This window comes from Protopterus annectens, chromosome 10.part0 (genome assembly GCF_019279795.1).
Source record: "Protopterus annectens isolate FY-2018-M chromosome 10.part0, PAN1.0, whole genome shotgun sequence".
NCBI classification, from domain to species: domain Eukaryota; kingdom Metazoa; phylum Chordata; order Ceratodontiformes; family Protopteridae; genus Protopterus; species Protopterus annectens.
In genome coordinates this window covers 656,961,226-656,977,859 of record NC_056744.1, presented here as the reverse complement: position 1 = coordinate 656,977,859, position 16,634 = coordinate 656,961,226, and the positions used below count along the sequence as shown (strand labels likewise).

Genomic DNA, 16,634 nt, shown 5'->3' with positions numbered 1-16,634 from the left:
TTTAGCTTCTAGATTTGAAGCTAAACAATTCCTTAAAGGCGTATTTCATATTAGGCCTCCCAGAAACCTTGTTCCACCTTCCTGGGATCTTAATTTTGTTTTAGAAAAAATGTTCCCAGGCTGCTTTAGAGGCTGCAGCTTCAGCTTTCTTGCAACATTCCTCTTGGAAGACTGTATTCTGTTAGCCCTTACTTCTACCAGATGGGCATCTGAGCTTCAAGGCCTTATGGCTTATCCTCCTTTTTTAGTGTTTCATAAGGATGGAGTGTCCCTTCATTCTAATCCTCCTTTTATGCCCAAGGTGGTGAATCAGTTATCTCTTAATCAGTCTATTCATTTGCCCACTTTTTTCCCTTCTTCACAATCTGCCAGTGCGAAGGTGCTGTACAAAGTGCATCGACGACTCAGATTTTATTTGGACAAGACTTTTCGTAAATCTGATCAACTTTTAGTTTCTTTTCATCCTAGTTCTTTAGGATTGACTGTGTCCAAGCAAACTATTTCTTCTTGGATTTATAAAGCCATCTCTTTTTGTTCCTTTCATTGTAAGAGCCTTCTTTCTGCTGTTAAGGTTCATTCTGCTAGAGCTGTGGCTTCTTCTGTTGCTTTTTTTTCAAGGGTTTGGATACTAACTCTATTCTTGAGGCAGCTACCTGGACTTCTGTGCATACATTTACCAAGCACTACAAGTTAGATGGAATTTCCAGAGACAGAGCTGGTTTTGCTAGAGCCATACTTCATGGGTTACTAGAGAACTCTTCTGGTCCATCCTCCTCTATCTCCTCCTCTTGAGCTTTTGCACTCTCCATATTGTAAAATATACTGCAATAGTGAAATGGAAGGACATAGTACAGCTGTGTAAGATCTTACCATATCAATAGGTGTACTTCCCTTCACTATTGTGGTATTCACTCCCTCCTCCCCCCCCTGTTTTTTTTTTCCTTTTGGATGTACTACTTACCTCTTCTCCTTGGACTGGCGTTTGTACTGGGGCTGTCAGTTATGAAAATGTTATGTCTGTACATCACCTTTGCGCCCTGCGTTACGCAAGGAGCATACGTGTGACGTACAGCATACCTTAAAACAACCTAAAGGCTTTGGTGTATTGTGTTAATATATAGTATAATGTTTTTATATGTTTGTGTGTGTGTGTGTGTGTGTGTGTGTGTGTGTGTGTGTGTGTGTATATATATATATATATATATATATATATATATATATATATATATATATATATATATATATTTATTTATTTATTTTTAATAAATACATTTTATATATATATATATATATATATATATATATATATATATATATATATATATATTATATGTTTTGTTATTAGAGTGGATATGTCTTTAAATGTTAATTGAATTGATGATATCAGACCTTGCGGTCTTTTTAAAATGTATCTAGGTACTTTAGTGTTTGTCTGATGAAGTCGTAACATTGTTCAAGATGAAAGTGCTTACATTAAACTGTGAATGGCTCCGCTTCCTTGCCTTGAGTTTGTGCCTTCAGGTTTGTAATGCTTTGGTGTGTTGGCCAGACGTCGGGCCGCCCTTGGTATGGGATTTCTGTTGTAAAGAATACTGCAACAATTTAAGTGAGGGACGTCTACCGTTATGGTAAGATCTTGCACTACTGTGCTTCTTTCCTTTATGCGTCTTTCCACTGTGGAGTGAAACATTAGTTAATATAGTCACCTTCCTGTATTTTTTCCAAACTGTTCAAATAAACGTGAATATTTTATTGCAGTGACGTGAATATTTTATTGCAGTGTAATGATGTGCAAACACAGCCCAAGTTTTATTTGGATAGAACTAAGGCAACAAGAAAAGATTCTCGATTTTATGCCATTTTCTCCCAAAAGTATGGGACAGAAAGTTTCCAAAAAAACTTTCTTCATGGCTGCCTCAGTGAATTAATTTATCACAAGTATGGAAAATCCTTATTGTATGTTAGTCATACTTCACGAAACAAGTAATTTCCATGGTATCCCTTAAGTCTCAAACAACCCACTATGCAGGTATAGTGGGTCCAAAACAAAAGTGTAAGAAACTTCTCTGTGTGGAAATGTGCAAACTTAAATGTCCTAAATCAAAAAATAAAAACTTATTTTGACATTAGTTTTATACAGAATTACCAACTGTATTAGGTATTTAGAAGTAATCCAAGCAGGGTACACAGTCTGTTTCCAGTCAAAAATAATTTATTAAGCTTAATAAAGGATTTTCGACTGGAAACGGGCTGTGTACCCTGCTTGAATTACTTCTGAATACCTAATAGAGTTAATAATTCTGTATAATTATAATAATATTTCAAAGTAAGTTTTTATTTTTTGATTTAGGACATTTAAGTTCACTACTTCTGCCATTTTCTGATTTATTCTGCTTTTTAATAAATAGTGATTAACAAGACATACAGGAATTGAAAGACTTAAAACAGTCTTACTTCAAGATCTTTGGCTTCATTGCAAGCCTTTTTCAGGAATGTTTTGGTGAATGGCATTTTCATATCTACTACTTGGGTATCATTGAATATCTTTGCAAAGTACTGTAAATCAGATATTTCTTCTTGGTCTAGAAGGGCCTTTGGAGTGACCATTAAGGGTACTTTATTGTGAAGACCCAGTCAAGCAGTTTAGCTTGGGACTCTGTTCTACATGTGGTGGAGTGTAAACTCACAATGTCTGATAAAGTTACATACTTAACCATAATGCTACATCTGCATTTGTAGTTTCAGCTCCATCACTGATCCACTCCTCTTGCCTTGGGGCATTGTCCTGTTTGGAGCTCTTTTATTATTTGTTTTTGCGGCTATATATTTAATATCTATCTATCTAGCTAGCTATTATATAGTTATAAAGATCTTTTCACAGTGAGGAATTCTGGTGCTGCCCTTTCTGTCAGTGTCGGATTTGCTGCTGATCCTTTTCGTCATTTCATTTACATGTCAGCTAGTTAACAAAGCATCGGCTGAGCAATAGCATTTATGAGAATTGTATAACTGCACCTGTACCAGTACAATAAAGTATACATCAGTACTATACAGCGTTTCACCAGATTGTGTTTTTAGTACTGTACAGTACGTTGAATTCATAGGATCACTATAGTGAAAGCATCTTGCCTCTAAGACTTTAAATTATTGGAAAAGAATCCAGTCAAGTGATGATTGCACAGCAACATTCGTGATGGTTATTAGCTGAAAAAGTTGGCATCTTCCATCAAGATATAACTAAAGAAATCTACTATTACACTTACATTTTATGAAAATGTAGCAAATTGCTGCCATGTTTTTGATTTTGTACACTGGAAAATTCCACTTGGGCATTAACCATTTAGAGTGGTGGTCAAGGGAGAATTCCAAGTGGAGCATGTACTTGCAGATAAATTGTTTTACTCTGAGCCCTCACTGTATTGAAAGAGAAATGGCTTGAGTGCTTCAACACTGTAGGACCATCACAGCTCAGTTCTTCTTGAAAGCAAAAAAAAAAACAAAAAAAAACAAAACAAAGTAGCAGTTTAGCTGTTGTGTGCAGAACCTTAACTCTCAAAACCAGGTTACACCAGGTATGAGTAAACCAAACATAATCCATACCCTGTTACTGCTTGACATGAATTGTTTCTGTGATCAAGCATAACGTTTGTAGGATGGTAGTGGTATTCCATCTGTACTTTTCTTAAGGTATATACTGTAGTTAGGCTGCATGTTTCACCACTTAAATTAAACATTTCATAGTCTTCTTGTGTTAGCACTTTTAGTGATCCACCTGACCAAGGAGAGTAGAATTTTGTAACTTAGAGCCAGTTTGATGGGGGATGTGATAGTCACTGCATGCGGTTCCACTATATGATGGAGACAACTATGTGCTTGTGTTTACTGCTGACTCAGATTTTTCTTAGATGTGGGCAATAGGTAGATGTAATTTGGAGAACTGGAATGTTTATCATGTCGTCGTGGTTTATCTTACTTGGCTGGTGAATGCCCTCTGCTGACTAATGTAATGTTATTTTCCTTTGTCCTGGATTTTAACACTTGTGGTATTATAGTTTTGTTTTATTTTTTAAACAGAACATGCAGAATCAAAATTTATATTTTCATTTTATTTGTGTTTCTGAGTTTAGATATACAGAGCATGTTCCATGAGCTTCTCCCCCTCCCCCCATATTTTTGGTTCAAGGGAGTGTTATGAAGAGTTTTCTGTCACCATCCATCTTCATCATCCAGTTATGAATTTATGGGTGTGTCCGAGCTTCCAGATTATGCTTCACTGGGTCTTGTTTGTAATGTAGACCTTGCTTTCTTTTTAGCTTCCAAGTATCGTTTAATTGTTTTATAATGAAAGCAAAGGCTTAGCTGTGTACAACTATGAAATTTGAAGTGGTTTCATTTTTTTATTAATTTAGTAAGTACATTGAGGTTTATAGAACCTTTTCAGCCACAATGGAAAGGATAAATGCAATATATGTGTACTTCAGTGTATCCAGTCATCCACCATGTTTTTAGGTAAGGTGGGACCCCTAGAAAATCTACACAGATATTAAAAGAGCAAAGAAAACTCCAGATAGAGAATGACCAACAATAACGACTGAGTTCCTAACCCTAAAGCTGTATTAACCACTTAGTACTGGCATAGCTGGCTCTGCTTAATTTATTTTGGTTTTGTGGAGCTCTTGTGCAAAGGGAAGTACCTTAACTGATAGGATGTCAGCTTGGTATGCAGAAAGTCATGAGATCAATGCCCATGTTCTCTGGTTTGGCACGTGGCCCAGAGGGTTAAGGCTGTGAGGCTTTGTTTTGACTCAGTTTGCAGATGACTGCAAGCTAGGAGCAGCCATTGAATGCCAAAATTACATTGGCATCCTGGAGGAAGCCCCCCCCCCCCCCCAAAAAAAAAAAAGAAAAAGTTGCCAAAATCATGGACCGAAACTTAATGCTAAAAATGCATTATTGTATCCTTTGGGAAGTCATCTATCCCAAGGAACTACCACATTAACAATACAACCCTAAGAGTTGACCCAGTTTTTCAGGATTTGAGAACTTTTGTGGACAGTGGCCTACCTTTTGACCAACATGTGTCCATTGTTTTAAGAAAGCCCTTGCATCCCTTGCATACTGCACAGCTGATAAACAAAGGGATTGTATGTAGCTCTAGGAATATCATTGTCCCCCTTTACTCTGCCCTTATTAGGCCAATCATTGAGTGTAATGCCCCTTTGGCATGTCTCTGTCCACATAAAAGCTCAAGCCTTCATAAACAGATGCTGGATTTATTTTTCAAACTGCAAGTCATGTATCTGTCCAAACACGTGCAACAACTGGAACACTCACAGAGATACCTTACTAAAAGGATACAAGGCCTAAATAGCATGTCCTACATGGACAGACTCTAAGCCCTGCCACTATGTTGTGTAGCCTACAAAAAGAAAAATCCATGGTATTCCTCAAATTCTCAGAAAATCAAGTATGCAACCTATACTGGGCCAAAAACAAGCCAAGAAGAAACTTCGCAGTGTAGAGGGTGTGATGTTCACTTCCTGAATTATGTTAAGCACCTAGCTCATTAATAAAAATCTCAATGTAAAATACGTGCTACAAAATAAAGCAGAAAATAGTAGGTATTCCACAATTGAGTTAAAATTGGAATATCCTTTGAGACACGCAAACTTTTTCAACAAAGGATATTCCATTTTTAACTCAACTCTTTACTACCTATTTTCTATTTTATTATTTTGTAGCACATATTTTACATTTTGATTATTTTTAACAAACTAGGTGCTTAACATAATACAGGAAGTGAACATCACACCCGCAACACTGCAAAGTTTCTTCTTGGTTTATATTCTGTATCCTACAGACTACTAAGAGGTGATCTGTGTCTGGCATACATGGCATCCTCTGACCCAATACGGATGAAATTACTGCACATCAGCAAGTCAAATGGCATCAGAAATACTCTGTCTGGTCTAGGGATCTAAACTTCTGCAACATCAAGAGAATGGATTGGAGGTACAGATGTATTTCACAGAGGGATATCACTGCTCTGGAACAGACTCCCACTCCACATAAAACAAAGTTCATCCATGTCCATTATTCAAGTGCAACTTGGATCTATGAATAGGAAACTGAAAATTTTACCCTAGGACTGCCCTTTGTGCTGCTTATGAACAGAAGCAGCTCCTAAATGCTTTATCCCATGCATGGGTCCCCTCAGTTTGTCAGTGATATGATCACAGTTATTTTCATTAGAGGTAATAAATAATTATTGAACATGGGATGGGTAGAACCCATCTGTAACCAAATGGGGTAGGTTAATTTGAACACTGAAAGTGAAATTGGCTAGGCTTAAAATGGCCCTCAAGGGCAGTTAGCCTAGTGCTTACCTATGGACCTATTTAAGCAGCCACAACATCAACTGCTTAAATAAATTAGAAATGAGTGGATGCTCTATCTTTCTATCCTTGCTTTAAAAGTGACAGGTTGAGTTTTTAACTGTACTATACTGTTGGTCCATTTTTGTAGCTGCACTTTTGCTATCAGTCATCTGATTGTGCAGGTAGAAGAGCAGACCAGTGCCACAGGCTAGAAAGTGCAACTAGAAGAACAGACTAGTAGCACAGGCTAGAAGCTCATTGTGATTTTAGTCCATTTTTCTTGCATCTCTGTGCTGTTGTTTCAGTCATCAGACTAGTAGCACACATGTAGCTGCGGTGAGTCCATTCATTCCATTTTGACACAGCTCTGCTCTCATTGGCTGTGCAGCTGAGCCATTGAAAGAGCACAAATTGAAACTGTCAAAGAACATATCAGAACAGTAGAACACAGATCTTTACCAGTGCCAAATCTGAAAATTCCATATAATGCAGAGTTGTTGAAAGGCATAAAGGCCAGTTGACTGCATGGGAAACTTAGATGAGCGTGACCTCATATCGGTGGAAGAGTTCACTGAGCGAAAGTAATGTTTTCAGTTCAAGAAAGTTTGAAGTCATGGTGGATAGCTCTCAAAGTAATCTTTCCTCATTGACAGTTGCAGGAATTTGCCATACTGTTCCTTGTTGTTAACTAGGAGTATTAAAAGGTATGAATAATGTTTAATTGGTGGTGGACCAGAAATTCTGACAACAGATAAGTAAAAATGGAAGAATACAGATAGGGCTGAAAAAATGTGTTGAATATTGTTCCCTGTAAAACAGGAAGGCTTTATGGCAGAGGGCACTAAGAAATAGATGCCTTATATTGTAGTGTATGTCACTGCAGCACTGGCTAAGTTGCAGTAGCCTTAGTTTTCTGAGGGCATAAAATAGGCTGTTATTTATAAGAAGCTGATGGTTTAATGTTTTTGTGGTGTGTGGAGAAAGGGAGTAGTTGTTGTTTAGCAGAATTTAACTGTAGGTTTGCCATCAGCCCATGTTTTACAGCTATATGGTAGTGTCCTTAATTTACTTTTATTTTTAATACTTACTTTTGCAGTAGTCTTAAAGTACTTTTGCCAGATTTATTTTGTCATTTTTTTTTCTCCTTAGAGCATTATCCAGGACTTGAAGAAGAACTTTGAAATAGTAAAACTGGTGACTGGAAGTCTTGTAGCTTGTCACAGGCTAGCAGTCTCAGTAGCTGGACCTGGTGGACTCGTTGGCCTAACGTTGGTGGATGGGAGGTACACTTACCAAGAGGTATGTACAAAATGACAAATTAACAGTAACTGCATGGTTAGGTTTACCACTGTACACTGCAATAAATTAATTGCAGTCCTTGAAAAGAAGATAAGCTATAGTTAGAGTAAGTTGAGACTGCTTACAAGTATTCAACAATAGCCTTAGACAGTGGGTTGCCTTTTTATTGTTTCTTATTAATCTTGAGGCATTATTTGCACTGACACAGACCTTTACAGGCGCCTCTCTTCACATAGGTTTCCTGCTTAATGTTAGGGGTGGCATGCTAATGCTTGGTCCCTGATGCTTCTTGACCATCCAAATATGTAAATAATTTGAGATTTAATGCATAGAAGTGTGTAGTATTATATTTTAGTGGAAAATTTCAGTGGAGATGCATGCTGTGGATGAGCTTTATGCTTCTTAAGATGAAGGTTGACAGCCTGGAGACTGTAGAGCTGGAGGACTTGGAGCTTGTTGCCCAGAGACAGAATTTGTGTGTGATATGAGCTGTAGCCAGAATTAACAAAATGGTGAGTTACGTAGCTAAGACTATTGAATTATGGAATGAAAGAAGTGTCTTGCAGTTGTAGCAGTCTGGTGAGATTACCTGTAGTAGTAGTACTGAACATAGTGGAGACTATCCAGAGGAAGGATGGAAAGATGAGTTTGGAAGATAGAAAACAAGGACATCCTGAAATGTTTTTGATGTATATGTAGTGGAGAGTAGAAATATTTCGGGGGAGGAGGGATTCCATTGGCTGTTCAGCATTTATGGAAAAGTAAAGTGGATAGATTTAAACAGAGCAAATGATAGGTTCATAGGTATTTACTAGGCATGTGCTCCAGGAGATCACTGAGACACCTAGCCTAATTTTCTAGTTGCCCCAGAGCACTGTCTGGGTAAGTAAATTGCTCAGAGTCGCACTGTAGGCAAATAGAAGCTGAGGGGATCAAACATTGGAGCACAGGAAGCATCTCAGTAGCTACTAATAACCCTCATCCTCTGCACTAACTGGCTGACTTTGAGGTGATGTGCACTCATGCCTGACAGGAAAATATTTCTTCCTTGTGGAAGAGGTGGCAAGTTTTAAAAATTCTTGACTTATTTGGTGAAAAAGTATTGAGCCAAGAAGCATATGAGACTGCATAAGACAGATGGATGCAAGAGAGGTAGTATGGCAAGGGTAAGGCAGCTGTGCAAAAAAGCTTTGTAGTAGTAGATGCATGCTGATTACCTGGTAGTGTTATTGGATCTCGCAGGATGAGCTGGAAATGGTTGCCGAGGATAATGAACGCTGATCCCCTCTCTGCATGCTGCACCACATCCCTCACCAGGACAGGCAGCTTAGATTGTGGATGGATAGTAGATGCATGGTGCTTGTGATGTGGATAACCCACCAATGCCAACCAAATGTGACGACCATCCATTTAACGAGTAATCAAGGAGCCATAATTCTCACCACTGGCAACAGTAGGGGATGATCACTGGGAGGATGACAGATACACGCACAATATTTCCAGATGCAGCTCTTGGCATCAAGTGCAGTTTCCCTTAAGAGCACACACAGACCACAGTCATTCCAGGGCTGGGTTCTCGCTCTTTCTCCAGATCCCCCTGTAAGACTCCTCACTGGCACAGCTATAGAGTTGAGATCTCAGCTGAATGACCAAGCTAAGCCCTCTATCACCCTCTCTGTCCAACCAGTGCTTCGTGTCCCTGCCAAAGTAGCTTACACATACAGTGTTTGAAGTTTGATTTACAGACACATACACACACATATACACACACACACACACACACACATCCACCCCCAGGAAAGGCTGGCACAGGTTTACTAGCTGTGCCCCCTTCTGCCCAGACTATAAGGTAGTTACCACTGCCACCAGTCAACTCCTTATCAACTACTTTAAGGCCCTTAACAAAGGGTGTCCAATCTTGCTGTGTAATATTAACACAAATGGTAGTTTGACCAAGTGCAGAGCTATTAGGAGTGGCCCATACAATGTCACCAAATAAATATGCAAGTACTCTCAAAACTTAAATATCTCTACACAGGTTAGCCACAATGAAAGGTGAATATATTTAATAATAAATACTAAAAGAAAAAGGCAATACTGAATATATATTCATAGTAACATCAGAATTCAAAACGACAAGAAAATTTTAAAACATTGCAGGACATTCTCGAATAAATAAAGAAAATGTCTAAACTAAGCTTCACTATATTGCTGACTGAATCTAAGAAAATTGTACTGTATTCTCTGTAATCTAAAAACTTAAAAATGCAGCAAGGCTGATGTGGTGAAAGGATCTTCTAGTTGTTTGTCAAGTCCAATGTAGAATGTCCTGTCTCACTAAGAGACTTCTCAAAATAATATCAAAAATATTACTGCTGGGATAGCTTGCAGAATGATATCACTTGTCATCTGACTCCTAGTTCCCAGGCAAAACAACCATTTATGACATCTGGTAGCATTTGTAATCTACCTGTAAAAACATATAGACAAAGGCTTTGCTCAGATCTTTGGCAGATGCTGGAAGTCATAAAACAATTGCATTCCTTCATGCTTTCAAGATTACTAGTTAGTTCACCATAAAGACAACACAGAAAGCTTCCTAGCACAGACTTTATCTCTCATGCTGCAGTGAGAACTGAAAGATACCATCTTTTATGGCCTAGCCTATAAAGTAATTTAATTTCAAATATTTTTCTAAAGTTTGCTGGACTGAGGTTAACCTGCTGTATTCCAGTTTGCACTGTTAAAATATATACATTTAAACAGTTACAATATTGCATGCACATTTCTGTTCTCTTCCAGTAGAGCACACTGTGGTTACATTTCAAACAGCACTTTGCAAATACCTTTTCAGCACGTGTCTGTACAAGAAGTTTGATGTACACAAAATACATTTCTAATACATTTGTAACACAAGCATCTTGTATAAATCATTTTGCTATTCACCAATGACATATAATTTACAAAATTCCAACTAGCTGTGTTGGCAGTATCTCCTTTCGTCACAGTGCTGAACAGGTAAGAGAGTTAACTTTTTCAAACCTAGAAATGGGTCAATAGAAAACGTCTGAGAAGAACAGCATTGAGGACAAAAGCTGAGCAGATCATTTGATAAAGTAGTGTGGGTCTTACTGATGAGCAAGAAACCTGTGTGAAGAGCAGGTGCCTGCAATATGGTACAGCTAGAGCAAAGGAAGTTAAAGTATTGAGAAGTAAGCTTAATAACGAGGGAGGTCAGTAAAGAAAATCATTGTGGTTCTTAATATAAAGACATTATGGTGGAGTGACATTTTTGCCTGCATAAGTTCCTGTTTGAAGGATGGCAGAGAATAATGGCTGTATTTTTACTCTGAATATATGGCAGCCCAGTAGCAGGTTTAGTTGCATTTGATATGTAAATATCTGCTGTATTGAACGTCATGGCTGTCAAGAAGAAAACCAGGGAGAGAGAGAGATGCAACATTGTGACATACATAATCTGATGTCATTTTCATTCATTCCGTAACTGATGGGTCTGTAATTGGAGTCTGCTGCCTTTTCAGATTTTCTGATCTAACTCTTGAGCTACTGGCTTTACCCATAATGCCGCACTAACCTAACATACCTCAGATATTGTTTGCTGCCATATCGTTCAGAAGCAGATCCTTCTCTGTCAAGCAATTAGGTATTTTTTCTAAAAGTGATGAATTTTTTTCTCAAATTTTTCGTGCATTTCTAATATTTTCTGAATTTTCTCACCTGTCCTCCCTTACTTTATATTGTTTTTCGGGTTCTGTCAAGCAATACTTCATTTTTGTACCTCATCCTTGGGCATTTCCTTGAGTACCATTGCTGGTACCTTTACCTTTCTTCCTTTCCAATTTTCTACCTTTTAGAGGATATTCCTTTGTACCATTGTTTGTACCGTCTACTTTTTCTCCTTTTATGTAACTCTTATATTTTGGTTAAGATCAAGTGTAGTATAAGTTGGTTTTGAAGGGACCTCTTCCTTCTATTTCCTCTTCTGTTTGAAATGGCTCGCAACCCCCTTCAAGAGGTTTGAAAAAGGAAGCCTGGATTGGCTCCTAAGGATAAGGACACCAGTAAAAGGTGTCCAGACTGCTCACCTACTTTGGCTCCAACCACTGAGCCACAGTCAAAAATTTCAACAGAGTTGGATCTGACTACCTTGGATCCTACATTCTCAAAACCTAAGTCACCTCAGATCCGATCACCCCAATGCTCGCTGGAGCAATTATTTGACTTCCTTCTCCTTTTCTCCAGGAGACTCCATGGAAGCACTGTAGGCCTCTCTCTACCAGCTCTTCACTTAAGATGTTCTTCATCTCACATTGCTGCAGTCCTAACACTTGGGTAGTCCGCTGTCCTCGGTCGGCCCGAATATCAAAGTATTAGGCTGACGTCGGTCAAGGTGCATAAGACTGACATCAGGACGTCAGGGTACATATGCGCATGACCGACGTCATATCCTCAGTCTTTTTTGCCGCATGGTCCGATGCAGAAGCAGCGTTGCAAGTGCCGTCGGCGCTCTGAAATTTTTCAATTCGGAGTTTCAGACCGAGTCAAAGTTGGCTAAGTACCCGTTGGGGAATATTTTAGTTTTTCTTGCCTCAGTGGTTTACCGGATGTCAGAAAAAGTGAATAACTGTATTTCTTGTGGCAAACAAATACCGCATAGAGATTATCATACTTTGTGTATTCCTTGTTTGGGGCCTGAGCACGACGTTGTTGGGTGTCGCTTTGTGCTAGGTTCAATAAGCTCACTATTAAGCGAAGGTTAGATTGTGCCAGGTTGGTCTTTGGGAAGCGGTGCAATTATAACATGCCGTCGGATGCTCCGCCCGCTTCAAGAAGCGCAAAGACAAGGCAGCTAAGCCCAGGCAGGAAGAGTCGTCCGTACCGGACGCCGGTTCTTTAGAGGCGTCAGTGGAACCGGTGGTTCCAACGGAGGCTTCTCTGGAGGCCCAGGGGGAGACCTTGTTATTGCAGGATGTGGCCTCTCAGGAGGCAGGTCAGGCTGAAGGGGCTTCTCAGGTTACTGTACTCCCCTCCCTTCCTAGGGTGGTTAGGCCCTCTCCTTCTGTTTCTAAGGCTTCTCCCAGAGGCAGGCCAGGTTTAGCTTCTGTTGGTGTTACTCCTAGTTCTTCAGGATCTGTGCCCAAGAAGCACATGCTTAAAATGGCAGAAGATTTAATTACCTTGATTAGGGGTTCTTTGCCCCCCCCCAGATAAGAGGCCTAGGGTGGAGCCAGAGTTGGAGAGTTTTGAGCAGGCTTCAGATGTTTCAGAGTCTTCGGCTGAAGACTTGCAGGAGTATGATCCTTATTCTGATTCTGATGCAGATGATTCCACTCCTTCTGCTTCTCCTCCAGAGGATTTTTCTTTTCAGAAACTCTTCACTCCATGAGGGAGCATTTTAAGTGGGAAGGTCAGGACTTCTCTGATTCCAGGAAAAGGCTTAGGGAATTTTTGCTTTTACCCCAGCATAGGCCTTTGGCTATACCTCCTGTTCTGGATGTTGTGGAAGATGTGTTTGCGGAGGCTTCACTTAATCCTGATTCTTTGCCTCCTGCTCCTGTTAAACCGGATAGGTATTATAGGGTGCCTGAGGCTCATAAATATCTTTATAAGAGTCCTAGGGCGGACCCAGAAACTGTTAGTCAGGGACCTAAGGGTGTCAAGGCCTCGGTTGTAAAAAATCCGGTTCCTCCAGATAAAGAGGCCAGAGCTTTGGATAGATGGGGAAAGAAAGTCTATACTTCTTCCACCTTAGCTATGAGGGCTTTGAATTGCCAGTTTCACATGTTAAAATATCAAAATTATCTTCTTTCTCAACTAAAGTCTAAGGTAGATGCTCTGGCAGAAGGCATTGAGTGTAAGGAATTACAAGATTTGGTACATGTCTCTGAACAGGTGGGTAAGCATTCTTTACAATGTGGTTTTGATGCTATACAAGCCTCGTCTAGGGTGGCTGCCACTGGGTCAGTGCTTCGCAGGCACGCCTGGCTGAGGGATCAGAATTTATCTGAACATGTTAAGACAAGGATTTTGGATGCTCCTTTACAGTCTGATGTGTTGTTTGGTTCTCCTGTGGAGTCAGTCTTGAAGAAAATGGAAGACAAGGCTAAGTCTATGCAGACTGTTAAAGATTTTTTGCAAGTCCAGCCTCCGAAGTTTAGTAGGAATTGGCCTGCTAAGGGGTGGACGTACCCTTCTTATGATTCTCAGTCTAGGGGTAGATCTAGACGTGGTAGGGGCAGAGCTCAGAGCCCCTTCAGACCTACAACAGGGAGTTCTCCTGCACAATCTTCAGGTGAGGGCAGGGGCCAGTTCTTTCGTAAACAGGCCCAATGACCTACCTTTTCAGCTGCCAGATCCTTCTTGCCTGGCAGCACCTTTGGGAGGAAGGTTGGCACTCTTCAGGGAAAATTGGAGTTTGATTACCCAAGACAAATGGGTATTGGATATCATACACCAAGGTTACAGGTTTTATTTCCATACCTTGCCTCCTTTCAAAGGCATGCCGGACGTTCCTCCTCAGCAAAGAATAGAGGCTCACACACAAATTTCTCTGCTGCTCCAAATAGGGGCCATACAACCGGTTCCTCTGCCAGAAGTGGGCCTAGGATTTTATTTTCGCCTGTTCCTAGTACCAAAGAAGGGGAACACGTGGAGACCAATTTTGGATTTATCTATCCTCAACACTTATCTGGACATTCCCAAGTTCAAAATGTTGACGTTACAACAGCTTTTACCTCTTCTGGGCAAAGATCACTGGATGGTGACTCTGGATCTCAAGGAGGCTTACCTTCATGTTCCTATCAGGCTAAGTTGCAGGAAGTATCTACGTTTTCGGGCTGGGACTTCTCATTATCAGTTCTCTGCATTGCCCTTTGGCTTATCTACTGCGCCCAGAGTGTTCACGAAGGTTCTGGCTCCAGTGATAGCTTTCTTCAGGCTAAGAGGAATACAGATCTATCCTTATTTGGACGATTGCCTGATTCTGGCTCAAGGAAAGGACGAACTTCTTCATCATTTACACTATGTGATAGCAGTGCTAAGATGCCTAGGGTATTCTGTGAACGAAATAAAGTCCAGTCTAGTACCCTCTCAGGACATGTGCTTTCTGGGTGTGAGACTGAATACAGCATCCCAGATGGCCTTTTGACCCCGGACAAACAAAAGAATCTTTCTTTACTTCCATCAATTGTCTCATCAGTCCAGGCTGACTGCAAGGACAGTCCTTCAAGCCTTGGGGTTCATGGCATCTTGTATTCTGGTGCTTCCCAATGCCAAACTGCATATGAGGAAGCTACAATGGTATCTCAAAATGTATGGACACAGCACTGCCAAGATATGGACACTGTCATTCAGATAATACCTTGCATTCAAAAGGAATTTTTGTGGTGGGCTCAGGAATGTCACCTAAACAAGGGACTCTCTGTGACCCGGCCAGAGGCGAGTCAGATTCTAACGACAGATGCCTCAGACAAAGCTTGGGGAGCTCATCTAAATGGAAAGTGGATACAAGACACGTGGCCTGCCAGACTTCTACATCTACATATCAACTTGAAGGAGATGTTAGCAGTCCAATTTGCATTAATAGCTTTCAAGGATTTACTTCTTCCAGGGCAGGTGTTGATTCTAACAGACAACACAACTGTCATGTGGTACATCAACAAGCAAGGGGAACACATTCTTATCCTCTGTGCAGACAAGCAATGATTTTGTGGGAGACTGCTCTCAGTTTACAGCTAAATCTTCAGGCAAGGTTTCTGCCGGAGCACAGAACTCCTTAGCAGATGTGTTGAGCAGACAAATTATGGATCCCCACGAGTGGAAATTGGATCCTCATGTATTTCAGAAATTGACAGTGTCATGGGGACTCCAGACATAGATCTGTTCGCTTCTCCACTAAACTACCAGCTGCCAAAGTTTTGCACAAAAGTTTTCATCCCACAGCTTGGAAAGTGGATGCTCTTTCATTCAATTGGAGCAATCTTCATGTGTATGCCTTTCCACCTCTGCCTCTCCTCCCAAAGGTACTTCTGAAGGTCAGACAGGACAAGCCAAAGATGATTTTAATAGCTCCAGATTGGCCTCGACAGCACTGGTACCCTCTACTGAGAAGTCTGGTATGGGAGCCTCCATGGCCTTTACCTTCGATTCCACACCTGCTGTCTCAGGAGAACAGTCATTTACTCAATGTCAAACTTCACTCTCTTCACCTGACAGCCTGGCATATTCTGTTTTAAACCCTGGAGGGTCTCAGCTTCCACAGCAAGTTTTGAATGTTATTTTGGAGGCCAGAAGGCCTAGTACAAGGAAAGTGTACGCAGACAAATGGAAGAGATTTTTATTTTGGAGTGCAGCAAAGCATTTGATGTTTCTAAGCCTAATTTAAGTGTGGCTCTTCAATATCTTACTGAGTTACTGGACAAAGGTTTGTCCTTCTCTTCTATTAAGATTCATGCTGCAGCAATTTCTGCTCACTATGACTGTGACCCACCATTGTTTTCTCATCCTTTGTTTAAGCAATTCCTTAGAGGGGCAAAGAATATAAGACCCCACGAGAGCTCCTACTCCTGCTTGGGATCTCAATTTTGTGTTGGAGAAACTCACTCTACAACCTTTTGAGCCTGCAGCTACTGCTGAGTTGAAATATTTATCATGGAAGACTGCTTTTTTGTTAGCCATTACCTCTGCAAGAAGGGTTTCTGAATTACAGGCCCTTATGGCAGTTGAGCCTTTCTTAATTTTCCATAAGGATAGGGTATCTTTGCGCACTAATCCTTCCTTTATGCCTAAAGTGGTTTCTAGTGTGGCTTTAAACCAAACTATTCATTTGCCTACCTTTTATGCAAACCCCCAAAATAAAGGGGAAAAGATTTTGCACACTTTGGATATACACAGGCAGTTGCGATATTATTTGAGCAGAACTAAAGGGTTCAGGCAGTC

The 16,634-nt window shown here is 40.3% G+C and overlaps 1 protein-coding gene across 1 annotated transcript in view; it reads left to right on the top strand.

The window, feature by feature from the left end:
• Nucleotides 1-16,634, top strand: part of USP24 (ubiquitin specific peptidase 24) — a 4,679,666-nt gene that overhangs the window by 1,302,041 nt on the left and 3,360,991 nt on the right. Inside the window, exon 17 of the mRNA XM_044085508.1 lies at nt 7,527-7,676. Within this exon, the coding sequence (XP_043941443.1) occupies nt 7,527-7,676 (150 nt within the window). The remainder of the gene's footprint in view (nt 1-7,526; nt 7,677-16,634) is intronic.